The following is a 20,021-nucleotide window of genomic DNA, read 5'->3' as shown; positions in this document are numbered from 1 at the left end:
AGGAACTAAGAGGTGGCATTTTATTGCAAAAGATGGATGTTGGCTGCTAAATACAGCTGATTAGAAGGCTAGGACAAAGTGTCTGTTTTTCTGGTGACAGGGTCATTATTAAAGCTATTTTATTTTATTTTATTTAGTTTAGTTTGGTTTAGTTTTTGAGATGGAGCCTTGCTCTGTTGCCCAGGCTGAAGTGCAGTGGCGTGATCTCGGCTCACTGCAACCTCCACCTCTCGGGTTCAAGCGATTCTGCTGCCTCAGCCTCCCGAGAAATTGGGACTACAGATGTGTGCCACCATGCCCAGCTAATTTTTATATTTTTAGTAGAGACAGTGTTTCACCACGCCAGCCAGGCTGGTCTCAAACTCCTGACTTTGTGATCCGCCCACCTCGGCCTCCCAAAGTGCTGGGATTACAAGTGTGAGCCACCATGCCTGGCCTAAAGGTTTATAGAACGCTTCCGTAGTCAGATGGCTGAGTTCAGCTCCTTTCCACTCCTGTGAAGTTATCTTTAAGACATTTGGAATCCTTCATAGAAGTCTTATCAGCAGTGATTCTCTTATAGATGTTTGCTACTTGGGTCAATTTAGTCTAAATGGTTCTAAACTGTGAAGTGCTCCTCAGTGCTATGCTGGTAGTCAGAGCTTTGACAATTGCTGCTGCCTCAGAAGATTGGATTTGGGCCCCACGGAGGCAGAGAACAGTTAACTGCCAGATATGACTGCGATCTTATTTTCCAAGTGTAAATTTTACCTTCAGAGAAAGGAAGAGAGGGCTGCAGGCGGATCACTTGAGGTCAGGAGTTTGAGACCAGCCTGACCGACATGGTGAAACTCCGTCGCTACTAAAAATACAAAAATTAGCCGGGCATGGTGGCGGGCACCTGTAATACCAGCTAACTGGGAGGTTGAGGCAGGAGAATGGCTTGAACCCGGGAGGTGGAGGTTGCAGTAAGCCGAGATCACGCCATTGCATTCCAGCCTGCATGACGGAGTAAGACTCCATCTCAAAAAAAAAAAAAAAAAAAGAGAGAGAGAGAGAATGCTCACTGCAAGCCCCGCCTCCCGGGTTCACACCATTCTCCTGCCTCAGCCTCCCGAGTAGCTGGGACTATGGGCGCACGCCACCCGGCTAATTTTTTTTGTATTTTTTCAGTAGAGACAGGGTTTCACCATGTTGGCCAGGATGGTCTCGATCTCCTGACCTCATGATCCCCCTGCCTCGGCCTCCCAAAGTGCTGGGATTACAAGTGTGAGCCACTGCGCCCAACGAGAGATTTCTGAGAATACAAGGCAGATTGTTAGAATGAAGAAAAGAACAATGTTTTGACAGTTTGGCCATTTTATTGGCTATACAAATAAGTTTTAAACACCTTAGGAAACCCAAGTTTACTTCAGAAGAAGTAACTTCTTAGCTTTGTAAATGCACCAAACAATTAGAAAACTGTTTCAGTGCTTATTATGTGTGAGACACTGTTTAGAATTGCAGGTACAGATATGAACAAGAACAATAAAAGATTTCTTTTTTTTTTTTTGTTTTTTGAGGCAGAGTCTCTCTCGCTCTTTCACCCAAGGCTGGAGTGAAGTGGCGCGATCTTGGCTCACTACAACCTCTGCCCCTTTCCCCTGCCTACCCCCTGACCAGTTTCAAGCGATTTCCCTGCTTCAGCCTCCTGAGTAGCTGGAATTATAGGCGCCCACCACCATGCCTGGCTAATTTTTGTATTTTTAGTAGAGATGGGGTTTCACCATGTTGACCAGGCTGGTCTCAAACTCCTAACCTCGTGATTCGCCTGCGTCAGCCTCCCAAAGTGCTGGGATTATAGGTGTGAGCCACCATGCCCGGCCCACAGTATTTCACTTTCAATTATGATATGATTACAATTAGGGCAAGAAAGTCAAAATTATGTTGCTCTTGATTCTATTCATCAGAGTTAGAGAGTGACCTCTTGGTGTGACAAAGTTCTTAGTGTGAACCCACTGTGCCCACTTAAAAATTAGATGTATCCGTGCATGGCTTGAGTGCCAATAGGGAAAGGAAACTAGTAAATATTTCGTATAGGGGAGAACAAGGTATTTCATGGGAAAAAGTTTACTACAGGAGTAGTGTTTTAGGACCAGCATTAGTGGTGAAAAGGGGAAGGGCAATATCCTCTGGTCATTCCTTCGCAACTTTAGTCAACTACTCCACATTCCTAATGTTAAAACCGTGATGTGCAGGGGCTATTAAAAAAAAAAAACCTAGAACTTTTTCATAGAAACCTTTGTTAAGGTATCAAGAGGGCAGACTTTCATGATGTGGTATTTGTGGAACAGGGTTATAAAACAAAATGGTGAGTTAGGGATATTCTCACTTTAGCGTAGAACACAGTAGGGCTTGGGTGTTTTGAAGGCTTCCAAGGATATGACTGACTTGGGCATATAAAGGGTTCCAATGGTGGCCTCCTGAAATAAATTAAATAGACAGCCCTCAGGGTCTTGTAATAATAATAATAACTACTGCTTTTAGGGTGAAGAAATACTAAATTATATACTTGCAATGCTTACTTATGTTCACAGAATAAAATTCTGCCTCTGGTCTCTTTTCACTTCTGTTTCTCATCTATTAAGAGAGAGCCTAGTTTTGCTTGCTCAGTTCCAGACTTTTTTTTTTTTTGAAATGGAGTTTTGCTCTTGTTGCCCAGGCTGGAGTGCAATGGTGTGATCTCAGCTCACTGCAACTTCTGCCTCTTGGGTTCAAGCCATTCTCCTCCTTCAGCCTCCCAAGTACCTGAGATTACAGGTGCATGCCACCTTGCCCAGCTAATTTTTTGTATTTTTAGTAGAGATGGTGTTTCACCATATTGGCCAGGCTGGTGTCGAACTTCTGACCGTAGGTGATCCACCTGCCTTGGCCTCCCAAAGTAAAGTGCTGGGGTTACAGGTGTGAGACACCATGCCCAGCCTAGACTACTATTTTTTTTTTTTTGAGATGGAGTCTCACTGTGTCACCCAGCCTGGAGTGCAGTGGCACGATCTCAGTTCACTGCACCCTCCGCCTCCTGGATTCAAGCAATTCTCTGGCTCAGCCTCCTGAGTAGCTGCAATTACAGGCACCCGCCACCACACTCGGCTAATTTTTGTATTTTTTTTAGTAGAGACGGGGTTTCACCATCTTTGCCAGGCTGGTCTTGAACTCCTGACCTCGTGATCCACCCGCCTCGGCCTCCCAAAGTGCTGGAATTACAGACGTGAGCCACCGTGCCTGGTCTAGACTACTCTTTTTAATGAGTAAAAAACAGCTGAAGAATTTCAGGGAGTAGACTGGGTGATTAATTTATGTTAGAAAGCGATAGACAAGAACTGCTCATACAAAAAGGGGGTCGATGTGGACAGGAACAAAATACAGGGTTTTTTTTTTTTATTGTGAATTGACAGTGGGAATGGATATAGAGGGTTAAGGGCAGGGGCAGTGTTAGGAGAAACATTGTGAGCCAAAGAAATTGGGAAAGATATTAACAGGTGCTGCTGTGGATTTTGAATTGAATCTAATATATTAAGGTTTAAAATTGCTTTTAACATGCTTTTTTTTGTTTTTTTCCCTGCCCCCCTGAGGTTAGACTTGTTTCTTATATGTGACGCCATTCCAGCACTGGACTCATGGAGGCTGAGCATTTATTCAGGTAATAATAGATAACATTTATGGATCACTTTCTATGTGCCAGGCAAAATTAAGTGTGATATCTCTGTTCTCATTTAATCCTTACACAACTCCATGGTGTTGGAAGTATTATTGTACCCATTTAGTAGATGAAGAAATTGAGATGCAGAGTGTATCAAGAGTGAGTTCAGTGCTGGGCGCAGTGGCTCACACCTGTAATCCCAGCACTTTGGGAGGCTGAGGTGGATGGATCACCTTTTTTTTTTGAGATGGAGTTTCACTGTTGTTACCCAGGCTGGAGTGCAGTGGCACCATCTCAACTCACCACAACCTCCGCTCCCGGGTTCAAGCAATTCTCCCACCTCAGCTTCCCAAGTTGTTGGGATTACAGGCATGCACGCCCGGCTAATTTTGTATTTTTAGTAGAGGCAGGGTTTCTCCATGTTGGTCAGGCTGGTCTCGAACTTCTGACCTCAGGTGACCTGCCCGCCTCGGCCTCAAAAGTACTGGGATTACAGGCGTGACCCACTGTGCCCAGCTCTAATTTTTTTTTTTTTTTTGAGATGGAGTCTTTCCCTGTGGCCCAGGCTGGACTGCAATGGCACGATCTCAGCTCACTGCAACTTCTGCCTCTCGAGTTCAAATGATTCTCCTGCCTCAGCCTCCCTAGTAGCTGGGATTACAGGCGCCCGCCACCGTGCCCAGCTAATTTTTTTTGTATTTTTAGTAGAGACGGGGTTTCACCATGTTGGCCAGGCTAGTCTCGAACTCCTGACCTTGTGATCCACCTGCCTCGGCCTCCCAAAGTGTTGGGATTACAGGCGTGAGCCACCGCGTCCAGCCTTATAATTTTTTATAAAGTAGATAAAACATTTTGAAATAGTTAAAATGTATTTGCATGAATATCCATATAAGATAAATATGTATAACTAGGGAATTCTTTCTTAAGAGGTGATTAATATAGATAACAGAAATCTCTTGATTTCTTTCTGCTTGAGATACTGTTCATAGGTATTTTCACCTTTAAGAAGCCTTATTAGAGTTTCTTATAGGACCTTTCTTGGTGCATTTAAATGCTTATATACAGATTACATTAATTGCAGTAGTATCATATCAGTTATTGAGTGGCCAGCCTTAATACATTTGTCCTATTTTTCTTTCTCTGTCTTTTTAAAAAAAGACCTTTATTGAAGTATAGTTGACATACAGTAAACTGCACATATTAAAAGTATGCATGCGCTTTCTCAGTTCACTCACTGCAACCTCCGCCTCCTGGGTTCAAGTGATTCTCCTGCCTCGGCTTCCCAAGTAGCTGGGACTACAAGTGCATGCCACCATGCCTGGCTAATTTTTGTATTTTCAGTAGAGATGGGGTTTTACCACGTTGGCCAGGGTGGTCTAGAACTCCTGAACTCGAGTGATCCGCCCACCTCAGCGACCCAAAGTGCTGGGATTACAGGCATGAGCCACCACTGCGCATGCTATGCCATTTCTTTTCTTTTCTTTTCTTTTTTTGAGACAGGCTCTTGCTCTGTCACCCAGGCTGGAGTATAGTGGCGTGATCTCAGCTCACTTTAACCTCCGCCTCCCAGATTCAAGTGATTTTTTTTTTTTTTTTTTGAGACAGAGTCTCACTTGTTGCCCAGGCTGGAGTGCAGTGGCGCGATCTCAGCTCACTGCAAGCACCGCCTCCCGGGTTCACGCCATTCTCCTGCCTCAGCCTCCCGAGTAGCTGGGACTACAGGCGCCCACCACCTCGCCAGGCTAGTTTTTTTTTGTATTTTTTAGTAGAGACGGGGTTTCACCTTGTTAGCTAGGATGGTCTCGATCTCCTGATCTTGTGATCCACCCGCCTCGGCCTCCCAAAGTGCTGGGATTACAGGCGTGAGCCACCGCGCCTGGCTGATTTTTTGTATTTTTAGTAGAGATGGGATTTTTCCATGTTGGCCAGGCTGGTCTCAAACTCCTGACCTCAGGAGCCCACACTGGCCTCCCAAAGTGTTGGGATTACAGAGCCACCACACCCAGCCTAGAGTAGAGCCATTTCTTGTAGAGTAGGTCTGCTGGTGATGAATTATGTCTGTCTCTTTATCTGGGAATATCTTTTTCTCCTTTGTTTTTGAAGGATAGTTTTGCTGGATTTTGGGAATGCTTGGTTCACATTCTCTTAGCTTCCATGGTTTCTGATGAAAAATATGTGTTATCTTAAGGATCTCTTGTGTGATAAGACACTTTTGCTGCTTTCAAGATTCTCTTTGTCTTTGTTTTTTAACAGTTTGATTGTGTGTCTAGGTGTAGATTTCTGAGTTTTTCCTGGTTGGAATTTATTGAGCTTCCTGGATGTATAAATAATGATTTTCATCAAATTTGAGCTTTTGGCCATTATTTTGCTAAATATTATTCTTGCCCCTTTTTCTCCTCTCATAGGACTCCTAGTATGTATTTGTTAGTGTGCTTGATGGTGTCCCAAAGGTCTCTCAGACTTTGTTCATTTTTCTTCATTCTTTTTTCTTTTTGTTCCCCAAACTGGATGATCTTTATGTTGTTTTGTTTTATTTTATTTTGTTAGAGATGAGGTCTTGCTGTGTTGCCCAGGCTGGAGTACAGTAGCTATTCACAGGCATTACAAGTTCAAGTGTACTATAGGTTGGGCGTCCTGGCTTATGCCTATAATCCCAGCACTTTGGGAGGCCAAGGCAGGTAGATTACCTGAGGTCAGGAGTTTGAGACCAGTTTGGCCAATATGGCAAAACCCCATTTCTACCAGAAATTCAAAAATTAGCCAGGCATATTGGTGGGTGTCTGTAATCTCAGCTACTGGGGAGGGTGAGGCAGGAGAATTGCTTGAACCTGGGAGGCGGAGGTTGTAGTGAGCCGAGATTGCACCATTGCACTCCAGCCTGGGCGACAGAGCAAGACTCAGTCTGAAAAAAAAAGGCCAGGCATGGTGGCTCACACCTATAATCCCAGCACTTTGGGAGGCTGAGGCGGGCAGGTCACGAGGTCAGGAGATCGAGACCATCCTGGCTAACACGATGAAACCCTGTCTCTACTAAAAATACAAAAAATTAGCCGGGTGTGTTGGCGGGTGCCTGTAGTCCCAGCTACTCAGGAGGCTGAGGCAGGAGAAGGGTGTGAACCCGGGAGCCGGAGCTTGCAGTGAGCCGAGATCGTACCACTGCACTCCAGCCTGGGTGAGGGAGACTCCAGCTCAAAAAAAAAAAAAAAAAAAGTGTACTATAGACTTGAACTGCTGGGCTTCCAAAGTGTTGGGATTATAGACATGAGCTAACACTTGGTGTTAGTTTTTTGAGCTACTTCATTGTCTTTGGGCTTGAATAGCTTCCAGTGAGTTGGAAGTTGTGGTGAGCCGAGATTGCGTCATTGCACTCCAGCCTGGGCAACAAGAGCGAAACTCCATCTCAAAAAAAAGAGAGAGAGGATTCTGTTGTCATCTTTATTTTTGTTCTTCTATATGTCAGGGTTCCCCAGTCCCTGGGCCATAGACCAGTACTGGTCCAAGAGGTGAGCAGGAGGCGAGTGAACATTACCCCCTGAACTCAGCCTCCTGTCAGATCAGCGGTGGCATTAGTCTCAGAGGAGTGTGAACCCTATTGTGAACTATGCATGTGAGGGATCTAGGTTGCAGTCCTTAGGCAAATCTAATGCCTGATGATCTGAGGTGGAACAGTTTCATCCTGAAACCATCGCCTTACTGTCCATGGAAAATTTGTCTTCCACAAAACTAGTCCCTGGTGCCAAAAAGGTTGGAGACCACTGTTACATGTATCCTTTTGCTCTGGCTGCTTTTAAGATTTTCCCTTAGCTGGGTGTGGTGGTTCATGAAGCCTGTAGTCTCAGCTACTTGGGAGGCCTGAGGTAGGAGGATCACTTGAGCATAGGAGTTTGAGGCTGTAGAACACAATGTTCATGCCTGTGAATAGCCATTGAGCTCCAGCCTGGGCAACACAGCGAGACGTCATCTCTTAAAAAGATAAAATAAAAGAGCCAGGCATGGTGGCTCACTCCTGTAATCCCAGCACTTTGAGAGGCCGAGGTGGGTGGATTACTTGAGGCCAGGAGTTCGAGACTGGCCTGGCCAACATGGCAAAACCCTCTCTCTACTAAAAATAAAAAGGTTAGCCAGGCGTGGTGGTGTGTGCCTGTGGTCCCAGCTACTAGGGAGGCTGAGGTATGAGAATCAGTTGAACCTGGGAGGTGGAGGTTACAGTGAGCCAAGATCGTATCACTACACTCCAGCCTGGGGAGACAGAGCAAGACCCTGTCTCAAAAAAAAAATATATATGTGTGTGTGTGTGTGTGTATGTGTGTGTGTGTATATATATTCTGGTAATGATATGCCTTGGTGTGGTTCATTGCGCTTCTTAGATCTGTGTGTTTATCGTTATACTCCAGTTTGGAAACTTTTAAATTATTATTTCTTTAATTTTTTTTTCACTTTCTCTTCCTTGAAAAATGCATTGACAGATGTATTAGGTAGGCCTTTTTTTTTTTTTTTTGAGATGAAATCTCCCTCTGTCGCCCAGGCTGGAATGCAGTGACAGGATCCCAGCTCACTGCAGCCTCAACCTTCTGGGCTGAAGCAGTCCTCCCACCTCAGCCTCTCAAATAGCTGAGACTACACGTATACCAGGATAATTTATTAAAATAAAAAAAACATTTTTGTAGAGTTGGAGTCTTGCTTTATTGTCCAAACTGGCCTGCAACTCCTGGGCTCAAGCAGTCTTCCCACCTCGGCCTCCCAAAGTGGTGGGATTATGGCTATGAGCTGCAGTGCCCAGCTATGCATTTTATTTCAGTATTTATTTTTTCCTGTTTCTGTTTTGGGTAGTTCTATTGCTGTGTTCTCAAATTTTTTTCCCCTGATTTTTTCTTCTGCAATTTCTAATCTGTTGTTAGTCCCATATAGTATATTTTTAATCTCAAACAATTCAAAGTTTTTGTTTTTGTTTTTGTTTTTACTTCTGCCTGACATGCTCACTTTTTTTTTTTTTTTTTTTTTGGACAGTTTTGCGCTTTTTGCCCAGGCTGGAGTGCAGTGGCTCGATCTCAGCTCACTGCAACCTCCACCTCCTGGGTTCACGCGATTCTCCTGCCTCGGCCTCCCAAGTTGCTGGGATTACAGGTGCCCACCACCACACCTGGCTAATTTTTTGTATTTTTAGTAGAGACAGGATTTCGCCGTGTTGGCCAGGCTGGTCTCAAACTCCTGACCTCAGGTATTCCACCCGCCTTGGCCTCCAACAGTGTTGGGATTACAGGCGTGAGCCACCAGTCCTGGCTGCTTAGTTTTTACTATAGCTCTTTGCACATGTGGAATGTAGTTGTAATAACTTTCCAAGTGTCTTTATAAATGCTATAATTTGTATCATTTATCAGTCAGTCATTTTAACTTTTCATTGTGAAACATATAGATTTATAGGAAGTTGTAAAAAGAGTATAGCAATATCCTATGATATCCTTTTACTCAGTGTCTTCCATTGGTAACATCACATAACTATAGTAGAATATTAAAGTTAGGAGGTAGCCATTGGTAAAATTTACAGAGTTTATTCACATTTGTCCAGTTTTACATGTACTTGTATTTGTGTATGCCAGTCTTTGAATTTCATAATGTGTGAGTTTGTGTATCCACCATCACTGTGAAGATGCAGAACAGTTCCATCCCTTCAAGGATCTTTCTTATTGCCCTTTTATAACTACACCTTCTTCCCTCTACCCCATTCCCTGGAAACCACTAATATGTTCTCCATCTCTATAATATGGTTATTTCAAAAATATTACATAGATAGAATCCTACAGTATATACAGTTGGCTTTTCTTCTTTTTGAGATTGGCTTACCCCAACCCCTGCCCCATTTAGCTTAATTCTCTGGAGATTCATCAAAGTTGTTACATATATCAATAATTTGTTCCTTTTGATTGCTGAGTAGTGTTCCATGGTGTAGCTGTATGCGTTTGCTTAATCATTCAACTGTTGAAGGACTTCTGTGTTGGTTCCAATTTTTGTCTATTGCCTATAAAGCTACTATGAATATTCATGTACAGATTTTTGTATAATTATTAGTTTTTATTTGTGATAAATGCTTAAGAGTCTAATTGCTGGGGATATGGTAATTACATATTTCTTTTCTTTTTTTTCTTTTTTCTTTTTTTTTTTTTTTTTTGAGACTGAGTTTTGTTCTTGTTGCCCAGGCTGGAGTGCAGTGGCACGATCTAGGCTCACTGCATCCTCTGCCTTCCGGGTTCAAGTGATTCTCCTGCCTTAGGCTCCTGAGTAGCTGGGATCACAGGCGACCACCACCCTACCTGGCTAATTTTCTGTATTTTTAGTAGAGACAGGGTTTCACCATGTTGGCCAGGCTGGTCTCAAACTGACCTCAGGTGATCCACCCGCCTCGCCTCCCAAAGTGCTGGGATTGCAGGCATGAGCCACCTCACCCAGCCTGGTAATTACATATTTCTTTATTTCTTTTTTTTTTTTAGACAGATTTCATTCTGTCATCAAGGCTGGAGTGCAGCGGTGCAATCATGGCTCACTGCAACTCGAACTCCTGGGCTCAAGTGATCCTCTTGCCTCAGCCTCCCAAAGTGCTGGGACCACTGGTACATTCCTCCTTGCTTGGCTAATTGTTTTATTTTTTGTAAAGATGGGGTCTCACTGTGTTGCCAAGCTGGTCTCGAACTCCTGAGTTGTAGTGTTCTTCCTGTCTCAGCCTCCCAAAGTGCTGGGATTTCAGATGTGAGCCACTGCATTTGGCCTTAGTCCTATTTTCTTCACTCAGGGAGCATACTGGACTCTGCCCTTGTTCCCCCTAGACTCTCCTTCCCTGTTAAATTCCTTGGAAACACTGTTTAGGGATTAAGCCTGGATAATCACAGGACTTACCTGGTTTGTTTCCCATCTCCCAGGAATCACTATCCTTCACTGCCTGATGCCCAGTAACTTATATATTTTGTCTTTTTTTTTTTTTTAGTTATTTCTCCTAGGAAGGTATTCTGATTCTTGTTACTCTGTTAGCCAGAAGTGGAATCCCCTCCTGCAACCTGTAAAGTTTTCATTAGCATTATTACACCTATTGTTACTGACTACTATCCAATAATTCCTTTCTTTCTCGAGTTCTTAAAAAGGGAATGGCAGCCAAATAGAGCTCAGACAAAAAAGATACTTCTGATCTTGTTCAGTGTCTCTTGAAGCCCACAAAATTCCAGAAAATTGCAAATCAATCAGATATAGGCTTAGAGCTAGAAGTAGGTCAGCTACCATAGCACAAGATGATGGTGTGAAAATATTTTAGTGACAGCTTGTGCATGATAATATATCCTTTCTTGTTCAGGGTTCTTTTTGGATATAATGCTGAATTCTGGGTGTTATCATGTGCTTTTTTTCTATTCTAATCTTTTTATTCTTTGTTAAAAAATATGGTCATGTTTATAAAATCACAGCTTCTACATTTAAAGGGTAGGTTGACCAATTAAAGCAGCCTTTCCAACCTAAGTGCATCTAGCTAGGTAATTCTCCTCTGAGCTTTATTATTTGTTTTAGAGCTTAGATCAGAGTTTGACAATGTAGTGTATATACTAAGATTTCTTAAAGATTTATCTGTGTATTCCACGGTGTGCTTATCAGCAAGACATGGTATTGCCACAGGCTATCAAACATTTGAAATATTCCTTTGCAGTTATTTTCTGGAATTAGGCCACTTTTCAGTAATTAGATGACTTTGAGCTCTTGGAGTCATATCCTAGAACCACCTTTGGAATAGAGCTGCCTCTGTGCTAGTCTTACCAGTAGAGTTTTATTTGTATTTCCAGTGTGCTGCTTCTGCTGATGAATCTGGGTATAGCTTTGTATATTAGTCAGCTGTTTTCAACATTGCCTATCATGGTGCCTTGCAAGTGGTTACTCAGTGGTTATTTGTTGCATGAACGAATGTCTCTTCATTGAGTCACTGCATCAGTCAATTCCCTCCTAACATTTCAGGGGATCTTTCCTTTTCTTTCCATCTCTATCCTTTTGGTTATTTTCTTTCTTGTTTGCATTTCCTCTGGAGGGTAAACCAAGAAGGCAAAGGAGATGAGCCCAAAACCATTCTGTTGTTTATTAGTAACCCTGATAAGAAAAAAGTATTATATGAAAAAGGATTGAAATATTTGGTGAAAATGAGATTTTGGAGTTAATGCTGGATTTCATTTTTTCATCCTATTTCTCCTGCCACTACTAGTTATGGATTTGGTTTTTGCTGTTTTTTCTTTTCTTCAGAGCCCTGACCATCTTTTTTTCTTTAATTTATAGCTAGTGATGTCCTCTTAGATTTTTTATTTTATTTATCATTTTTATAACTTTTTCCCCCTCCATATGGAAGCCTCTTCCATGTGGAGTCCTAATTCGGGAAAAGGAGTCAGGCTGGCAGGACCAACGGAAAGCAAAAAGAGAAAGCAGATAAACTGTAAGTCTGCCTTCGTGGTCCAGGACACATAGCCCTCCTGCACAAATAACTCATAATCTTCCTGCACCCAGCTATCACCAGACCCTCAGCTGATAGAAAAATGCAAGTTAGCTTACTGCAGCCTTGGCATTGTCAGTACTGCACAAGGTGTTATCATTAACCCTCTTCAGCACATAGCACAAGCACCATCTTATAGAATCCCCAGCAAGCCTTTGTGTCTCCTGGCGGCCAGTTCTTCTCTTGCTGACTTGTCCTTTGCTTCCTTCCAACATACTTTCCTACTTTCTCTAATAAATAAATATGCCTTTCTTTACCTACAGCTGTCTTGGTAAATTCTTTTTATTACCTGCATGACACTGGCCTCAGATAGTTGCCACTCAAAATATTCCTTTTCTTTATCCCTTTAAATATTGGTGTGTCTTGGCCAGGTGCGGTGGCTCACGCCTGTAATCCTGGCACTTTGGGAGGCTGAGGTGGGCAGATCACCTGAGATAATGAATTAGAGGTCAGCCTGGCCAACATGGTGAAACCCCATCTCTACTAAAAATATAAAAAATTTTCAGGCATGGTGGCAGACGCCTGTAATCCCAGTTACTCGGGAGGCTGAGGCAAGAGAATCACCTGAACCCAGGAGGCAGAGTTGCAGTGAGCTGGTATCGCGCCATTGCACTCCAGCCTGGGGGACAAGAGCGAGACTTTGCTTAAAAAAAAAAAAAATTGGTGTGTCTTGAGGCCTCTGCTTCTCTTCTAGCCTTTTCTTTGGTTACTATGCCACTGTTCTCACTGTGTATTCTCCCTCTGTGACCCTGTTTAAAATCCAAGGTTTCAACTACTCTCAGTTTGGTGTTCTAGATTTCCAGTTCTACTGGTATAACTACCCATTGCACACTTTAATTTGTCTGCCCATGGGCATAACATATTTATTATGTATGAAACAGGACTTTCTCTTTCCAAACTGTTTCTTCTTCAGTATTCCTATTTCAGTGAGTAGAAATATTACCCACTTAGTGGTTCTCAAACTTTTTGGTATCAGAACCCCTTAACACTCTCAAAAATGACTGAAGTATCCAGAGAGCTTTTGTCTTTGTGAGTTGTAACATTAAATATTAATTATTAGAAGTTAAAACTGAAAAAATTTAAAATATCTACTTAAAAAAGTATAAATTTACTGAAAGTGACAGTAAACCCATTGCATGTTAACATGAAAGTAAATTTTTATGAAAAATAATTTTTTACAAAACAGCAGCAACAAAATTTGGTGAGAAATGTAGCATTTTTTTCATTTTTGTAATTATTTTTAATGATGGTACTAATAGAAGACAGCTGGATTCTCATGACTGTATTTTCATTCAAATTAGTTACAATATTCCATTTCATATATCTTCTGGAAAATGCTACCATATACCCATGAGAGCATGACAGTGAAAAAGGCAAACAGGGTTTTACTACTACCGTGAAAATGGTTTTGATCATGTAGGTTCCATGAAAGTCTTGGGGATTCACAGGGGTTCCAGGCCACACTTTGAGAGCTGCTTTTCTGTCTAGTCCCCCAGGTGTCTTCTTAGATGTCTTCTCTCCCAGTCATCACACACATCTCATATGTTACTAAGTCTTTTTTTTTTTTTTTTGGAGATAGGATCTTGCTGTGTTGCCTAGGCTGGAGTGCAGGGCTCACTGCATCCTCGACCTTTCAGGATCAAGTGGTCCTCCCACCTCAACCTCCCGACCAGCTGGGACCACAGGTGTATGCCACCATATCCAGATAAAAGTCTTCAAGATAGGCCAGGCGTGGTGGCTCACATCTGTAATCCCAGCACTTTGGGAGGCCAAGACAGATGGATCACAAGGTCAGGAGATCGAGACCATCCTGGCTAACACGGTGAAACCCCGTCTCTACTAAAAATACAAAAAATTAGCCAGGCATGGTGGCAGGCGCCTGTAGTTCCAGCTAGTCGAGAGTCTGAGGCAGGAGAATTGCATGAACCCAGGAGGCAGAGCTTGCAGTGAGCTGAGATTGCGCCACTGCACTCCAGCCTGGGCGATAGAGCAAGACTCTGTCTCAAAAAAAAAAAAAAAAAAAGTCTTAAAGTATTTATGTCCTCAGTGTATCTTAAGTCAGAGTCCCCTCATTCTACTCATTCTACAGGCAGAGTACTTTTCTTATTCTTTTTTTGTTTGTTTGTTTGAGATGGAGTCTCACTTATTGCCCAGGCTACAGTGTAGTGGTGCAATCTCACGATCTTGGCTCACTGCAACCTCCACCTCCTGGGATCAAGCAGTTCTCTGCCTCAGCCTCCCGAGTAGCTGGAATTACAGGCGCCTGCCACCACATCCAGCTAATTTTAGTATTTTTAGTAGAGACGGGGTTTCACCGCTTTGGCTAGGCTGGTCTTGAACTCCTGACCTCGTGATCCACCCGCCTCGGCCTCCCAAAGTGCTGGCATTACAGGCGTGAGCCACCACGCCTGGCATGGGCCAGAGTACTTTCACATTTTTTTCTGTCTAGTGTTCTTGTCTCCGTTTTTTTTTTTCTAAGCCATTCACATTGTAGCAAAAGTAATCTTTCTAAAATAGAAATCTGATGATGTAACTCCTTTCCAAAAGTCCTTTATGAATTTCATACAGCTTTATTAGTATGTAAGACTTTTTATAATCCTGTTTCTACTAACCTCTCTAGATTCTTCTCAAGCCATTCATTTCTCCATGAGTTTGAGCTTTATGTTATAGCTTTCTTTATGCAATACTTGCAGCTCTGAGAAACATCATGGTGACCTGTACATCTGTATTAACAGTGTTGAGTTTGCACTGTTCTATGTACTTTACATATGTTATTTTTTTCTATAACCTTCCAAAAGAAGTACTCTTATTATTCTGTTTTATAGATGAGGAAACTGAGAGGATGATTGATCTCTCTAAACCTCTAAAATAATCTCAAGGAACATAGGTTTGTTTCCCTACTTTTCTATTTGGCTAAATATTACTTATCCTGGAGAATCAGGCTTAAGTATTCCCTCCTTCTGAAGCCTTTTCAATGGTCTGATTTAGATACCTGCTCCCTCCATGGCTTACCTTGTGAGCAGCTTGAGCTAGCCGTTAACATGATACAGTTTTTACTTGTTTGTCAGGGAATTTTATTTCTTTGGAATAGGAATATTAGATTGCATCTAATATTTACTCCCTGAACAAATGTGCATATTGAGGTCCTTAAAATCTGATATCCCTCTGGACCTTCTTATTCTGTTCATTCTAAGCAAGCAGGACCCTCAGTTTAGGAGGAGCTGTAAAACATATATTATTATTATTATTATTGTTATTTTGTTTGTTTTTGAGACGGAGTCTCGCTCTGTCACCCAGGCTGGAGTGTAGTGGTGTGATCTCGGCTCACGCAACCTCCGCTTCCTCGGTTCAAGCGATTCTCCTGCCTTAGCTTCCTGAGTAGCTGGGATTACAGGCACCCACCATCATGCCCAGCCAATTTTTTTTTTTATTTTTATTTTTGTAGAGACGGGGTTTCACCATGTTGGCCAGGCTGGTCTTGAACTCCTGACCTCAGGTGATCCACCTGCCTCGGCCTCCCAAAGTGTTGGGATTATAGGCGTTAGCCACCTCACCTGGCCGGTCATGTTGTTATTAATTCTTCCAGATTTTACAAATTGTGATCCCAATGTATTAGTTTAAAGAAGACTTAATAATAACACAAAATAATAGCTAACCTTTATTTAGATAGGGTCTCGCTCCAGGTTGGAGTGCAGCGGCGTGACCACAGCTCACTGCAGCCTTGACCTCCTTGGCTCAAGCGATCCTCTCACCTCAGCCTTCCAAGTAGCTGGGACTACAGGCATGCACCACCACATTCGGCTAATAAATTTTTTTTTGGCTGGGCGCTGTGGCTCACGCCTATAATCCCAGAACTTTGGGAGGCCAAGGCAGGTGGATCACCTGAGGTCAGGAGTTCAAGACTAGCCTGGCCACCATGGTGAAACCCCGTCTTTACTAAAAATACAAAAATTAGCTGGGTCCTGTGGCGCATGCCTGTAATCCCAGCTATTCGGAGGCTGAGGCATGATAATTGCTTAAACTCGGGAGGCAAAGGTTGCAGTGAGAGGTTGCAGTCAGGCGAGATTGCGCCATTGCACTCCAGACTGGGCAACAAGAATGAAACTCCGTCTCAAAAATAAATAAATAAAAATAATTTTATATTGTTAAAAAATTATTATTTATTTATTTAATTTTTGAGATGGAGTCTCGTTCTGTTGCCCAGGCTGGAGTGCAGTGGCGTGATCTCGGCTCACTGCAAGCTCCGCCTCCCAGGTTCAAGCCATTTTTCTGCCTCAGCCTCCTGAGTAGCGGGGACTACAGGTGCCTGCCACCACGCCCAGCTAATTTTTTATGTTTTTAGTAGAGATGGGGTTTCACCATGTTAGCCAGGATGGTCGATCTCCTGACCTCGTGATCTGCCCGCCTCAGCCTCCCAAAGTGCTGGGATTACAGGTGTGAGCCACTGTGCTCGGCCCTTTTTTTTTTGTAGGCCGGGTGTGGTGGCTCACGCCTGTCATCCCAGCAGTTTGAGAGGCTGAGGCAGGCAGATTACTTGAGGTCAGGAGTTTGAGACCAGCCTGGCCAACATGGTAAAACCCTGTCTCTACTAAAAATACAAAAATTAGCTGGGCATGGTGGTGCATGCCTGTGATTCCAGGTGCTCAGGAGGCTGAGGCAGGAGAATTGCTTGAAGCCAGGAGTCTGAGACCAGCCTGGACAACATAGTGAAACTTTACCAAAAAAAAAAAAAAAAAAAAAAAAAAGCTAGATGTGTTGGTGTGTGCTTATAGCCCCAGGTATTTGGGAGACTGAGGTAGGAGGATCGCTTGAGCCTAGGAGGTTGAGGCTGCAATGAGCTACGATTGTGTCATTGCACTCTAGCCTGAACAATAGAGACCATGCCTCCAAAAAGAAAAAAAAAGGTCTGGATGCAGTGGCTCATACCTGTAGTCCCAGCACTTTGGAAGGTTGAGTTGGGAGGATCACTTGAATCCAGGAGTTAGAGAGACCAGCCTGGGCAACATAGGGAGACCCCATTTCTACAAAAGTAAAAAAAAAAAAAAAAAAAAAAAAAATTAGCCAGGCATGGTGGTGCATGTGTATAGTCTCAGCTACTCAGGGGGCTGATGGGAGGATTGCTTGCGTCTGAGAGGTTGAGGCTGCAGTGATTCATGATTATACCACTACACTCCAGCCTGGGCCTCAGAGCAAGACCCTGTGTGCCTCTCTATCTGTCTGTCTCTCTCTCTCTCTCTGTCTCTGTCTTTTTCTCTCTCTCTCTATATATATGTGTACATTAAATTGCAATTCTCAGCCTCTTGCCCACCTAATTCTCACTTTCCTGTGAATAACATCAATAAGACATTTCACATTTTAGTTGTGATTTATGAAGTCGATACCATTTTTCTTCTCTCAGTAAGTTATATTGTTTAATTCTAGAACGCTATTTTCTTTATTAGAGAGATACATCTGAATTTTATCTTTTTGATGGGATTCATTTGCCCATTCTTTTTTTTTTTTTTTTTTTTTTGAGACGGAGTCTTGCTCTGTTGCCCAGGCTGGAGTGCAGTGGTGCGATCTCGGCTCACTGCAACCTCTGCCTTCTGGATTCAAGAGATTCTCCTGCCTCAGCCTCCCGAGTAACTGGGATTACAGATGCACGCCACCATGCCCAGCTAATTTTTGTATTTTTTTTTCTTTTTTTTTGAGACGGAGTCTTGCTCTGTCGCCCAGGCTGGAGTGCAGTGGCCGGATCTCAGCTCACTGCAAGCTCTGCCTCCTGGGTTTACGCCATTCTCCTGCCTCAGCCTCCCGAGTAGCTGGGACCAAAGACGCCCACCACCTCGCCCAGCTAGTTTTTTTTTTTTTTTTTTGTATTTTTTAGTAGAGACGGGGTTTCACCATGTTAGCCAGGATGGTCTCGATCTCCTGACCTCGTGATCCGCCCGTCTCGGCCTCCCAAAGTGCTGGGATTACAGGCTTGAGCCACGCCCGGCCTAATTTTTGTATTTTTTAGTAGAGATGGGGTTTCACCATGTTAGCCAGGATGGTCTCGATCTCTTGACCTCGTGATCCGCCCGTCTCAGCCTCCCAAAGTGCTGGGATTACAGGCTTGAGCCACCGCGCCCGGCCTAATTTTTGTATTTTTTAGTAGAGACGGGGTTTCAGCATCTTGGCCAGGCTGGTCTTGAACTCCTGACCTCGTGATCCACCTGCTTCGGCCTCCCAAAGTGCTGGGATTACAGGCGTGGGCCACCACGCCCGGCCGCATTTGCCCATTCTTTCTTATTTTTATGTTAATTTTTCTTTGAGAGGGAGTTTTACCCAAGTTGGAGTGCAATGACCCTATTTCAGCTCACTGCAACCTCTGCCTCCTGGGTTCAAGTGATTCTCCTGCCTCCGCCTCCCAAGTAACTGGGATTACAGGTGTGTGCCACCATGCTCGACTAATTTTTTGTATTTTTAGTAGAAATGGGGTTTCACCATGTTAGCCAGGCTGGTCTCAAACGCCTAACCTCAGGTGATCCTCCCACCTCTGCCTCCCAAAGTGCTGGGATTACAGGCGTGGGCCACCGTGACCGGCCTGCCCATTCTTTCATTCTGCCCACCTCTCCAATTCCTTGAGCATTGCAGTGGATATTTAATTTTGAGAATACTAATTAGCTTCAGTAATTACACACCTTGAGGCATTTCAGGACATTTATAGCTTTGTAGTTTTGGTCTTGATATGTCGTCGTTTTTTGGCTTTTGTGTCTTTTTTTTTTTTTTTTTTTTAAAGAAAGCTTTGAATTCTGTTCAGGGAAGATTTGTGTTAATCCATCTAAGTGGAATTTAGGGCTATTAGAGGTTTATTTTGTCAGTGACCAAGAATATCATATTTGTATTTTGTTCATAGCATTTTGAGGTCACCGAGAGTTTTAAGATGATGTCTTTTGTTGTAGATGAGTTTCAGAATCAGACCAGTATGGAGGATGCAATCTTATTGTGTCTTTGAATAAGTACCCAGGCTAGTTTGGGGACTTGTGTAACACAGAAAGAACATCTACAACCTGCCCCCTTGTTGCCACACTTTAATTTGCAGTTAGGCCTCACAGCATGTGTAGCTGAATTCTCTTTTACCAGCCATCATTCTGTCTACCTGCAAGGGTCTTTTGTGTAATATTAGTGTCATTTAAATCTGTTTCAGAATAGATTTGATTCTGAATCACTTACTTCTATAATATTTTAACCTTTAGTTGGGAAATGAACTTTCATCAGAAAGATAAAAATGGATTGATTAAGGAAATTTGAAAAACACAATATGTTTTTGAGAGTGTCATGGTGTATAGGATATAGTTCATAGACTTGGCTTTGAGTTTTTAGGAGTTAGTAGGATTGAATTATTCAAGACTCAAGAGAAACAGGAAGAAAGTTTTCGTTTTCCTACCTGCTTTTTTGGACTTCTTTCTGTTACATCCTATTATATTTGGAGCTTAAAACCAGAGCTTCAGTACAATTTAGTTAATTGAATTATGCTAGTAATTCTCTCTGGTGAGATTATGTATGGAGTTACTATTAGTATGCCTATGTAGACAGGTGAGGAAGATAAGTTGAAGAGATCAGAAATACCTTTATATTAAATATATACTCTAATATTCATTAATTTTATTTTTAAGGAAACTGTCCTAAAGTTAGAGGAAGCACTAAGTGAAGTAGCCATATATAAATAATTTATTTTCTGGTCAGGCCAAGCTTGCTTACATATTATATTGTATATATTACATATATAGGCTTATATATTGATGTTGGAATATTAGATAAACACTTCATATTTGCTTTTTGTGGCCAATAGCTTACTTAACAAATACTCATTGTGTCAGAATTACCTGAGAGTAA

General features: G+C 42.7%; 1 protein-coding gene and 1 long non-coding RNA gene across 2 annotated transcripts in view; both read left to right on the top strand.

The window, feature by feature from the left end:
* The first annotated feature begins 1,044 nt into the window (after window positions 1-1,044).
* Window positions 1,045-20,021, top strand: part of R3HDM2 (R3H domain containing 2) — a 152,407-nt gene continuing 133,430 nt past the window's right edge. Inside the window, 2 exon segments of the mRNA XM_050747257.1 lie at window positions 1,045-3,658; window positions 10,144-10,263. Of these exon segments, the coding sequence (XP_050603214.1) occupies window positions 3,556-3,658; window positions 10,144-10,263 (223 nt within the window). The 5' untranslated portion in view covers window positions 1,045-3,555.
* On the top strand, window positions 10,270-18,917 carry LOC126930420 (uncharacterized). The gene is made up of 2 exons (XR_007717590.1): window positions 10,270-12,524; window positions 18,709-18,917. It is a non-coding gene; the product is annotated as an uncharacterized LOC126930420 (long non-coding RNA).

This window comes from Macaca thibetana, chromosome 11 (assembly GCF_024542745.1).
Source record: "Macaca thibetana thibetana isolate TM-01 chromosome 11, ASM2454274v1, whole genome shotgun sequence".
In the NCBI taxonomy this organism is placed as follows: domain Eukaryota; kingdom Metazoa; phylum Chordata; class Mammalia; order Primates; family Cercopithecidae; genus Macaca; species Macaca thibetana.
Note: the sequence above shows the minus strand (reverse complement) of the source record. Positions and strands in the feature narration are given on the sequence as shown.